The 12,784-nt window shown below is 41.3% G+C and overlaps 1 protein-coding gene across 6 annotated transcripts in view; it reads left to right on the top strand.

The window, feature by feature from the left end:
* Positions 1–8,761, top strand: part of mitd1 (MIT, microtubule interacting and transport, domain containing 1) — a 40,069-nt gene extending 31,308 nt beyond the window's left edge. For 3 of the 6 annotated variants that reach the window (XM_038818419.1, XM_038818420.1, XM_038818421.1), the window contains exons 7-8: positions 3,258–3,318; positions 7,833–8,761. In XM_038818419.1, coding sequence (XP_038674347.1) covers positions 3,258–3,318; positions 7,833–8,000 — 229 coding nt within the window. In that variant the 3' untranslated portion in view covers positions 8,001–8,761. Of the gene's footprint in view, positions 1–3,257; positions 3,319–3,747; positions 3,931–5,838; positions 7,074–7,832 lie in introns of those variants that run through there. The other 3 variants (XM_038818422.1, XM_038818423.1, XM_038818424.1) reach the window with 3 other exon arrangements.
* Positions 8,762–12,784: the final 4,023 nt, after the last annotated feature.

Consider the following 12,784-nt stretch of genomic DNA (forward strand, 5'->3'; position numbering starts at 1 on the left):
CTCCTTATTCTTTCTCCCAAAGAATTAAATTTAAAAAATCTGAGTATTGCCTGCCTTCTTGCCCCCCTGCCAGGTAATACTTGGCAATTATAGTTTCTGTTGCTGTATAAGGTTTGATTCTTTTGATTGGTCAGATTTGCTTTTAACAAAGATATATTTACAAGAAGAAAAAGACTATGTGACATTAGCCTTGATCCACATAATGGTTAAACACCAATTTCCTTCCTCACCTAGTGACCCCTTCAACCCACCACAGCCATGTAATGGCTGAAAAAGCAAAAAAAAAGAGCTAACAAAGAAAAATATCCTGTAAAAATTCATCTCTGACCCCTCAGATGATTAAAACCAGGAGATCACATGAAACAAATGGAGGGAGATATACAGTGGTCCTCCCCACTGGTCAGTACCAGACCACTGATATTTTTTGATGTACTTGAATATCTTGGACTGGAGGGTACAAGTTAGAATTTAAAAATTTGTAGATGGCACAAAGCCTGGGAGTGTAGTTAGCACTGAGGAAGTTGGAAATAAATTGCAGAAGAATACAGGCAAGCTGGTGGAATATAGGCAGACACACAACAGAGTAAATTCAATGCCAAAGAATGTGAGATATTGCAGTTTAGTCGGAAGAATGAGGAGGGACAATAAATGTTACAATTTAAAAGGGAGTGCAAGAAGAATGAAAATGAAAATCGCTTATTGTCACGAGTAGGCTTCAATGAAGTTACTGTGAAAAGCCCCTAGTCGCCACATTCCGGCACCTGTTCGGGGAGGCTGTCCGGAAATTGAACCGTATTGCTGGCCTGCCTTGGTCTGCTTTAAAAGCCAGCGATTTAGCCCAGTGTGCTACCTTGGGAGTGATTTCACAAATATCTTTGACGGTGGTAGAGCAGGTTAACAAAGACATTTAAAGCATATGGACACTTGGCATGAATAAAGGCTGAGGGTATAGTCTAAAACCTTGTACCTAGGTATGAGAGATTTGCGTCAATTGGCAGAATTCTGACTTTTGGGTCATGGAATCCTTTTACTTTTCTTTTTTGACCTTCACCTCGCCTCGGCAGACAACGCTTCCTTGGCCATAAGGAGAGTGTCAAAGTCTGGAAAATTCCTGCCAGTAATGAGATCAGGAGCAAGTTCAGGAGAGCTACCACTCATCCCACCGGAAGGGTGTACTCTGCTCTGGCCACTTGGTTAAGCTTTGCTTTCCCAGGGTTTGGCAACCTGAAGGAGGAGAGGGCGGGTGAATGTAGCGGGAAACAAGTCCGAGTCTCGATGGGTGGGAGCAGTGGAAGGGCTGTTGGGTGAGTGGGACAGGGCAGGTTGGAAAAAGAGGCTGCCAGGTGAGTGAGTTGGGAGAGTGGATGGGAAGAGGGGCAACTGAGTGAATAAGTGGGAGGAAGGTGGTTGGAAAGAGGGGTATGTTTGGTGGTGGGGGGGGGGGAGAAGAGTGTCTAATTACAATGTTATGTGTTGGGGAGAGGGGGCTTCTCTGATTCTTCTGTCCATCCTTAATTTCTCTTGACAAGGTGGTTGAGTGTAAAATGGGGTCACATTGGAAGATATGTTGTTTCGCCTCATATGTACATAATTCAATAAGGTAACGTCCAAGAGTTTAGATAGCTTAATTAATTAGGTGAGGAGAAACTGTTTCCAGTGAAGGATAGGATAGAACACAGATTAAGGTGAGAGGCAAAAGACGACATGAAAATATTCTGATTGGTTGGGATTTGGATTGGAATGTACTAGCCGATAGTTGTGGATATGTTGGATAAATGCTTTAAGGGTTTAAAACAATACAAGGATTTGTGGAAAGAGAGTGGGAGTGGAACTAACTGGATTGCTGTTCAAAAGAATTGGTACAGACGCAGTCCTTCGGTGCTGGACTATTCTATGATTTTATTGAGTGTTATTTATGTGGGGCAGGAATCAAAACTCGATACAGGACTCTATTAGCAATCTGTCTGCACTGTCAAAATGGTTCCCTTTGGTTTATGTTACATTGCTTTATTAATATAAACAAATATCTTGTTGGCTTTAGTTAGTTTTTCTACATTTTTAGGCATTTGTCTCATTTCATTGGCATGTAGTTGTATAATTAACACCCATTCTTTCTCCTTTTCCCACAAGTCTTTAAAGCGAAATGAGCAGTAGACAAAAACAAAAATTAAATATACCTTTATGAAATTGAGGGAATGTTTTTAATTTTAATTTGCATTTTGAGGAAGATCCTAACCAACTCAAAAACTGAACTGAAAATGGAACAAAAAAATCAGGAACAGAACAAGTAAATGTAGAAGGAAAACTGACCCTCACAGTTTCCAAGGAAATAAAAACAAACTGGTTTGGAACCCAAAACCTCTGGCAAACTGAATCTTATTCAAAGATATGAAAGGACACTGATCAGTCCAACCCAGCAGTAGCAGTTGATGAGTCCAGTGGTACAGAACAGGCCGGGTCGAAGAAGGCAGTGTACAGAATCAGAAGCCGAGAACAAGTTGCTATAGCTGTTTCTGTTATGGAAGATAGCATTGGTGAGTTGGCCTCATACAAACCAAGCAGACTCGGTTCTGTAGTGAATATTGTACCCGTGGCACTGCTGTCACCTGGGGGTCAGGATAGGTCCGACCAGAAGAGCTGAAATTCCTTTTGAGGAAGTGTTTGAAGGACGTTGTGACTGACTGAAAAATTGGAGTTGACTGCTGAACCAATTCATAAGATCTGTCTTAGATTTATCTGCCATTTACAGCGCAATTTTGTAGTTTTTCAATGAATTTTTGCCTGTTAATTCATGTTTCACTCATTTCTCTACATTAGAGTATAGGACAGATTAGTGTTTGCTTTGTTGATTTGTAGAGTAAAATGTTTCTTTTGTTTTAAACTGATCTAGTGAACGAGTGGAATTTTGAATTTCATCTTTTAAAAACAGTTATTGGTCTCTACCAAGATAGATTATTTTTGCAACTCCATGGCATTTATTCTTTGTTCCCTAATCGAAGTTTTGACTTCAATGGGATGGGGATGTTTCTCAATATGTTTCCAGTTTTATTTGTTTTCAAATGTAAAGTTTAATATCCCTTTTACAAACTTATGCTTTCATGTTCTCTTTTAGGAACATTTTTGCAGTGTTGCATTATGAATTCATAATATTTAGTTGTTTGAGAACAGTTAGAAAGTCTATGTTGCTATGAACTGCATTTTTTTCAGAAAGTAACATTTTTTTCTAGAGTCTAAGTAAAATGTTTTATGTATGACAGATTCAACAATGGGTGGATGATCAAGATTGGAAGAGGACTCGATTACTTTAAAAAAACACAGGTTTGTTTATTTGAAGAGGGAGGTTTGATTTTTAAGACTACTGCTAAAAACAAATCCAACTGAACACTTTTGTTTTTATTTCATTGATCCATAAATGCTGTTTAAGTATTGTAAAAGTGACACATCTAACATGTTATTGATTCTAGTGGCCACAAATAATTAATTCAGCATCGGCACATTGTTTGGCTAAGTGACTTCTAACCACTTTCCATTTTCATATAAAATCATTTAAGACTATGATTCCAGAACTTTAGAAATTCTTGTATTTTAGTCTGGATATGGAACAAAATGTGCATTCTCGGAACATGTTCAAATCCCTCCAGTCGGGTTTCTGACCTTGCCATAGTACTGAAACAGCTCTTATCAAAGTCACAAATTACATGTTTTGTGATTGTATATATTTCACCTCATCCTTTGATCTTTCTGCAGTCAACCACAAATTTCTGATACAATGCCTCTCCAGTTGGTGGAACTAGCTGGGTGGAACTGCATTTGCCTGGTTCTTATCTACCCCGTCATAGCCAAAAAAATAAAACATACCGGAAATGGCTTCATTTCCTAATCTTGTACATTTATCTCTGGTGTTCCTCAAGGACCCACCCGTGGCACTCTATTTATCATCTAAATCAGTGTTTTTCAAACTCTTTTCCTCCTCCCCCCCCCCCCCCCCCCCCCCGCCCCGAGACCCACTTTTAGCAACCGGCATGCTTCGCGGCCCAGGCCCGGCCGTGTCCTTCGCGACACACCATTTTCGCTTACCTTTAATGTGACAGTGAGCCTGCTTGGTTCTCACAATGTCACTTGCTTTGGCATTCAATGTTACATTTCTGCTAAGGACTTCAGCTAATGATTTAATTTCTTACTGAATCCTTTGAAAAAAGAAATCAAGAGGTTTGTCCTCGAACTCGCCATGCTTAGTATTCAAATGCCTTTGAAGTTTTGAGGGTTTAAACTTTAATTTGCCTGTACTTCCCCGCACATGGGCTTTGTACCCTGATTTGCATTGGCATAATTAACAAAGCCATACCTCAAGAAATCATCTTTCCACTGCTTTATTCCCGAGTTAAAGTTTTTCTTTGTTTAAAAAGATCCATCTTCAGTTCTGCGCGATCCTGTGTTAACAGTTATTGTAATTTGAGTCTGCCATAGTTGGTATCTTGTTCGAAGTAGCATCAGTCACTGCTAAGTAACCTGAGAGAAGTTTTGCTTTGAGTTGACTCGCACTACTTTACAATAATACAACTAATAGTATTCATCTCTGATGTGAACTTGTGTCTTGCACCTGTGCGCTTCTATTTCTCTGAAGGTGGACTAAGCAAGCATTTGGTGAGATGAGCCTGACTATGCATTCATACATTGCTTGTTTTATTTCACAGTAGGTTGTAAAAACAGAACTCACTTTTTTTTAAATTTAGAGTACCCAATTCATTTTTCAAATTAAGGGGTAATTTAGCATGGCCAATCCACCTAGCCTGCACATCTTTGGATTGTGGGGGCGAAACCCACGCAAACACGGGGAGAATGTGCAAACTCCACACGGACAGTAACCCGGAGCCAGGATCGAACCTGGGACCTCGACGCCGTGAGGCAACAGGGCTAACCCACTGCGCCACCGTGCTGCCAACTCACTTTTTGAACAGTACAAGATACCTTCACATAACAAAGCATGTGCCACGGTCTCTCACCAGTGGTTATTTGGCTTAAACAAGATTCCTTCTGTAATCCACCATTTCTGTTTCCAAGACCTGTGTTCACAGGTGGGGATCAAAGACTTTCTAATGCATTGAGTTTCAGATGTTTACCAATTACTGAGAGGAACTACAAATTGCTGATTGCTTACAGTCTAGGGAAAAAACCATCCCATTAGTATCAGAAATTTTTGAAAATTAACATTAAAAACTATTTCTCGGAATCTTTTCTGTCGGAAAAATAATCAAAATCCTAAAACATGACACTTCTAATGGGCATCAGAAAGAGGGACATAATAAAGGATAAAACTCAGGGTGGGATGGCAGCAATCAATGAGAAGTAAAAAGCAGGAAACAGCAACAGAGAAATATGTACAAAAATAAAACAAAAACAATAGGCAATCATATCAGGAAGTTAGGAATATACGCAGGTCATTATTCATCTTTTAAAAATAAATTTAGAGTACCCAATTATTTTTTCCAATTAAGGGGCAATTTAGCGTGGCTAATCCACCTATCCTGCACATCTTTTGGGTTGTGGGGGTGAAACCCACGCAGACACAGGGAGAATGTGCAAACTCCTCACGGACAGTGACCCAGAGCCGGGATTCAAACCCGGGTCCTCAGCACCGTAGGCAGCAATGCTAACCGCTGTGCCACCGTGCTGCCCGCAGGTCTTTATTCATTTAAGTTACATAAAATAGGAGGGGGGCATTATTTTTTCTACGTGCTTTGACGGCTATACCGCTCAGAAATTCAATAAAATGAGTTAAGGCATGAATGCCATATATCAGGTTTGATGCCTCAGATCACTTTAATCTTATTTTTCCAGGGTCGATTTTCAATTGGTTACTGTGACTTCGACTTGAGACAATGCCATGAAACTACAGTGGACATTTTCCATATCAAGCATACAAAGAATTCATAATCCCTATACTGGGTACTTTATTAGTCAGTATATGAAATTGGCACTTTTGTAATAGTGAAGTTAATATCATTTGAATATCCAGCACCAAATGATTTTTTTTTTGTCAAAAAAATTGATATTCTTGATAACTTGGAATGTTGAATGTACCAACAATTTTACAAGATTTTTTGAATTATGTGGTATAGCTTACTGACCATGTAGCTCCAAGCTTATTTGGGTGCATAGCAAATAATACCAAAAATATCAGGAGCAAACGCTACTCTTACTGGTGTCATACCCAGTACAAAGGAAGATGGTTGTTTCTGTTGGGAGGTCAGGATATTGCTGCAGGAGTTCCTCAGGGCAGTGTCCTAGACGGAATTATTTTCCTTCATCAATGGTTTCCTCTCCTTCGTGTCAGAAATGAGGATGCCTACTGACAATTGTAAAGTGTTCCATTCCATTTTCAACTCTTCACATACTGTCTGCCCACATCCATGGCAGCGCCTTGATAAGAGTAGACTTGACAACCAATCGTACCCTTTTCTCATGCAGTACAAATTGTAATGATCATTCCTGGTGAGTGCAAGATTAAAAGCTTTGACAGTATGCCTTTTTTTCTACAACATTCAAGTTCGGTACTATCAAGTGACTAATCGACCAGAAATTTAGCAGGACCAGTCACAAATACTGTGCAGCAGATAACTCACCACCTGACTCCCCAAAGGCTTTCCCCCATCTAGAAGGCACAAGTCAGGAGTGATGGAATACTCTCCAGTTGTCTCAATGACTGCCACTGCTCCACCACAACTCCATCCAGGTCAAAGCAGTGCACATGGATGGTCACTCTATTCACCCCAAACATTAATTCTGGACCACCGGCAAACCATGGCTGCAGTATGTACTATCAACTTGCCGAAGCTTCAACAGCATCTTCTAAATCTGCAAATCCATCCCATAGAAGGACAGTGGGTCAATAGCAACATCACCATCTGCAAGTTTCCTTTCAAGTTACACATCATTGTTGCCAGTATGGAAGTGTCTATGCCACGGATAGCAGTGGTTCAAAGAGGCGTATCACCACTTTTGAGGACAATTAAGGATGGACAATAAATGGTGATCTTGCCAGCAGTGTACACATAAAAATTAAGTATATATTCGGTTCATCTTTCTGTCTGCAGTAATTTAGCAAAGATAATGATAATAACCATAAGTTCAGTTGAAATGTCTTCATAGGATTCTTGATTGGCCCCTCTTATTTTCCACACAAAATTGCTCAATAGTCCAAATTTGCAGTGATAATCACAAGGTAGTTATCAGTGTTTGTAATCATGATTGACATGATGTGGAGATGCCGGCGTTGGACTCGGGTGAGCACAGTAAGAAGTCTTAACCTGATGTTATAAAACTTCTTACTATGATTGACATGAACAGAGGGCGGCACAGTGGTGAGCACGGTTGCCTACAGCGCTGAGGACCCGAGTTCGATCCCGGTCACTGTTGTGTGGAGTTTGCACATTCTCCCCGTGTCGGCATGGGTTTCACCCCCACAACCCAAAGATGTGCAGGTTAGGTGGATTGGCCACGCTAAATTCTCGTTAATTGGAAAAAAATAATTGGGTACTCGAAATATATATTTTAAAAATGACGACATGGACAGCAACATCTGGAATCCACATGTATAAAGTGGTAGTTTGCTCCTCCAGAGCTTGTTCTGTTCAGGCACCTCTACCCCACTCCTCTCAACTGTCTGTAGCCAATGTAAATTCATATGATATGCTGGTCCTCCTCTCACTGTAGAGACACTGGGCAAAGCTACACCATACTAAATTCAATGACTGCTAAATACCTTCAGTAGCCCTGGAAAGCCAATTTTATATTGTGGAATGTAAATTTTCTTCATTATGATTAAACGTCAGGTTCTAAACTGCCATTGGGAAAGAGGAAAACCACATCCACATCACATCTCTCGATCTTGTGGACAGCTTTCTTTGAGATCAGTAGTGTGCTTCGCCACTGAATGCAAAATTTGGACCAACGTCTTCATTTCTAATAGTATTAGTATTATACTACGTATTAGTATATAGTGCATTAGTAACATACATAGAAAATAGGAGGAGGCGGCGGTGATTCAGCCCTTTGAGCCTGGTCCGCCATTCATTATCATGGCTAATTATCCAAATCACAGCATAATCCTGCCTTACCCCTTCTAATTTGATCCCCTTTTTCCCCCAAGTGCGATATCTAATGGCTTCTTGAAATAATACAATGTTTTGGCCTCAACTATTCTATGTTTTGGCCTCAACTATTCTATGGTAAAGAATTCCACACTCTGGGTGAAGACATTTCTCTTCTCTGTCCGAAATGCTCTACCCCATATCCTCAAACTATGCCCCCTGATTCTGGACACTTCCACCGTCAGGAACACCCTTCTTGCATTTATCCTGTCTAGTCATGAACTCCAGCGAATGCAATCCTAACTGACTTATCTCTCCTCATATGTCCATCCTGCCATCCCAGGAATCAGTCTGGTAAACCTTCTCTGCACTCCATTTATAGCGCCAAAACTGTACACAATATTCCAGGTGTGGCTTCACCAAGGCCCTGTATAATTGCAGCAAAATATATTCTCCTGCACTTGAATCCTTTCGCTATGAAGGGCAACATACCATTTGCCTTCTTTACCACCTGCAGGCTTACCTCACCAGGTCTCGTTGAATGTTCCCCTCCTAATTTATGGCCATTCAGATGGTTAGCACTGTTGCTTCACAGTGCCAGAGACCCGGGTTCGATTCCTGGCTTGGGTCACTGTCTGTGCGCGGTGTCTGCACGTTCTCCCAGTGTCTGCATGGGTTTCCTCCGGGAGCTCCAGTTTCCTCCCACAAGTTCCGAAAGAGGTGCTGTTAGGTGAATTGGACATTCTTAATTCTCCCTCTGTGTACCCAAACAGGCACCGGAGTGTGGTGACATTGCAGTGTTAATGTAAACCTACTTGTGACACTAATAAAGATTATTATTATTGTGTGCCTTCTTGTTTTTGCTACTAAAGTGGATAACCTCACATTTATCCAAATTATACTGCATCTGCCATTCTGCATTTGCTCACTTGCTCAACTTGTCCAAAACTGAAGGATCTCTGCATCCTCCTCACAGCTCGTGTTCCCACCTAACCTTTTTTTTTGTGTCATCTGCAAACTTGGTGATTTTGTTTTTCATTCCCTCATCTAAATTATTAATATATATTGTGAATAATTGGGGTCCCAGCTCCGATCCCTGCATTACTGCACTAGTCACTGCCTGCCATTTGGAAAAATACCCGTTAATTCCTACTCTTTTTCCTGTTTGCCAAACAGTTTTCTATCCATCTCAATATACTCCCCTCATCCCATGCGCTAAGTTTACATGCTAATCTCTTCTGTGGGACTTTGTCCAAAGCCTTCTGAAAGTCCAATTAAACCACATCCACTGGCTCCCTCGCATCAACTCTACTAGTTACATCCTCAAAAGAATTCCAGGAGATTGGTCAAGTATGATTTTCCTTTCATAAATCTGTCCCATCCTACCACTGTTCTCAAAGTGCTCTGTTATATAATGGATTCTAGAATTTTCCCCATTACCAACATCAGGCTTACTGGTCTATAATTCCCTGCTTTATCTCGACCTCCCTTTTTAAATAGGGAGGCTATGTTAGCTACCCTCCAATCTGCAGGAACTGTTCCAGAGTCTATAGAATCTTGGAAGTTGACCAACAATGCATCCTCTATTTCTGGAGCCACCCAAGTACTCTGGGATGTAGATCATCAGGCCCTAGGGATTTATCAGCCTTCATCCCCATTAACTTCCCCAACACAATTACTCCAGTAATATTGATCGCATTCAGTTTCTCTCCCTCACTCAACCCTGCAGTCCCCAACATTTCTGGTATCTGATCTGTGTCCTTATTTGTAAAGACAGAACCAAAGTATATATTTAGTTGCTCAACCATTTCTTTGTCTGTTCCCCCCCACCCCCCAATTATAAATTCCCCTGCTTTACTTCATGTTACCTTCCTCGAGGAACAATTTGAAACAAAATGCATTTTCACTGGATTTTATGTTGTTTTCAAAGATCACATTGGAACTTAAGGTTCTTCATCTATGAAAAAAAATGATGGCGCATAAAGCAATATAGACATTAAGAGCATAGAACTGTTTAAAAAGTCCTATTTTCATGATTCTCCAAATGGCCAATGAGTTAAAACTCTTTTACATAGACATAGAACATACAGTGCAGAAGGAGGCCATTCGGCCTATCAAGTCTGCACTGACCCACTTAAGCCCTCACTTCCATCCTACCCCCGTAACCCAATAACGCCTTCAAAACTTTTTGGTCAGCAAGGGCAATTTATCATGGCCAATCCACCTAACCTGCACATCTTTGGACTGTGGGAGGAAACCGGAGCACCCGGAGGAAACCCACACAGACACAGGGAGAACATGCAGACTCTGCACAGACTGTGACCCAGCAGGGAATCAAACCTGGGACCCTGGCGCTGTGAAGCCACAGTGTTATCCATTTGTGCTACCATGCTGCCCATGATTTTGTGATCGAGAGAAATTGCCTAAAACAATCCTGTTTGCTTCTCTAACTGCCTTTCTCTCTATGGATCTGCTGCCAAATGGTGTGTATATATAACCATGCCAGATGAGCAACTAAATACAGATTAAATGAATATTTCAGAAATACATCACCTAACGCAGATTTTTCTGGAATGTACAAGTGTATGTCAAATTGGCAAATGAAGTATTAAAGTCTACATCAAACTGGGAAAACATCTAGAGAGCCTCCACTTTGTAAACTTCATGTACCCAAACCATTACTGCATTATACATGGGCTCACCCATGTGAAATCCCCATCCTACAGTAACTAAATGAGAACTTCCATCAGAATGTTACAGCAAGAAGTCTTACAACACCAGGTTCCTCAGGTGAAGGAGCCTGAGGAAGGAGCAGTGCTCTGAAAGCTCGTGTTTGAAACAAACCTGTTGGACTTTAACCTGGTGTTGTAAGACTTCTTACTGTGCTCACCCCAGTCCAACACCGGCATCTCCACATCAGAATGTTAGTCTCAACATAGTCATTTCTGAGCCCTTTGTTCAGCAGCACTGAAAAGTACATTTGTTGCCCAAAGCAGCAAATCTAAATTTTGTTCACTCCAAAACTAATAAGAGTTTAATAATGACAACTTGTCAGAGAAGTGGAGCACCTGCATTGAAGGACATAATGCCATTAAGTCTAGATTATATAATTAATGTAGTCTCAAAATCCTGAACCATTCTTACCATGACAGAACACTCCGGTCAAATGGCACAAGTGTTTATGTACAAGCTGTGCCATGTAAAATCTGAGTTGGTCACTATAGGTTCCTGTCTTGGAGGTGGACACCTCAAGATTGCTGCTTTGAATAGCCCCCACAAGAGTACTTCCATCCGTCGTTTGACTCAATAAGATTAGTCTCAACTCATGTTGAGAAATAATTTTTTTAAAGTCGAATGCCAAAATGTCACAAAGAAATCTAGTGGTCCAGGGTCATTAAGTTGGATCCAGTATCAATAAGTTTTCTACTGGAATTGGAAAACATTGCACCAGCTGGGACCAATTCACCAGGAATCAGAATCAGTGGACCAGTGCCATGACAGAACTTTGATCACATCACCAAAGACAGGTATCGCTGCTTGTGTATTCTGCCCAGCAGTAATGGTGAAAGTCTTTTTCCTTGCTGGAGAAAAATGACTAGGCGCACAGTCAGAGATGTATCTTATTCATAGCACAAGTGAATGTGACCATATCGCCGTTGCTTTCTTTCATCACTTCCTTGTCTGCCTGCTATTCATATCTTTACCTTCTCAAAAAGCCCCATTTATCTCACCTCCACTGCTGAAAAATGTTTGCTAAATGTCCTCATTAATTCACACACTTTCTTCTTCATAACAGCACATGCACACGCAGCCATCCAAGGAGTTGGCTCACCACCACTACCTTGTGGACAACTAGGGATGGGAAATCAAGAAAATGCTGGCCAAGCCAACGATGCCCACATCATGCCATGAAAGAATCTTTAATAATTCTAAACTCCTTTTTGGCCCTCCACTTTCTACTGCTCCGTTCCACATTCTTTTTTCATGTTACAGGCATTTGAAGTTTCTCGCCTCGTACTCCTTCCCACAGCCTTTCCAAACTCTTCCATCATTCCATTGATCTCCTTCTTACTCGACCATCTTTCCAGACCACATTGCTTCCTAATTTTATCACTGCCTGAATCATCCCTTTTCCTTACAAAACTGCTATCACTCTCTCTTCAAAAATCCAAATTCAGCTCGTCTGTCCCTTTTTAAATATTGCGCCTCCTTATCATTCTTCTCAAGTCTCACCACCTTTGTTTTTAGAAAATATTTTATTGAAGCATTTGTAATTTTCAGTTTAACACTTTAACATTCCTTAAACGACCACACGGTCCAACACACGCAAAAAAACCTAAAACGTCCCCTACTACCCCTGCCCTATTTCCTAATTATCCGTTTACTAAGTTACTTGTCCTTGTCTTACACTACCCATTCTATCCCCCCCCCCCCCCCCCCGGCCCGATGAACGGCTGCCACCTCTGGGCGAACCCCTGAATTGAATTGATTCTCTCGAGGCAAACGTAATCTTTTCCAGCCTGAGAAACCCCGCCATGTCGCTGACCCATGCTCCTGACTTTGGGGGTTCCGAGTCTCTCCATCCCAGCAAAATCCACCCCCGGGCCACAAGGGAGAAGGCCAGAATATTGGCCTTCCCCCTCCCCCCCGGATCTTCCGATACCCCAAATATTGGCAATTCTGGACTCGGAGTC

This window comes from Scyliorhinus canicula, chromosome 14 (assembly GCF_902713615.1).
Source record: "Scyliorhinus canicula chromosome 14, sScyCan1.1, whole genome shotgun sequence".
NCBI classification, from domain to species: Eukaryota; Metazoa; Chordata; class Chondrichthyes; order Carcharhiniformes; family Scyliorhinidae; genus Scyliorhinus; species Scyliorhinus canicula.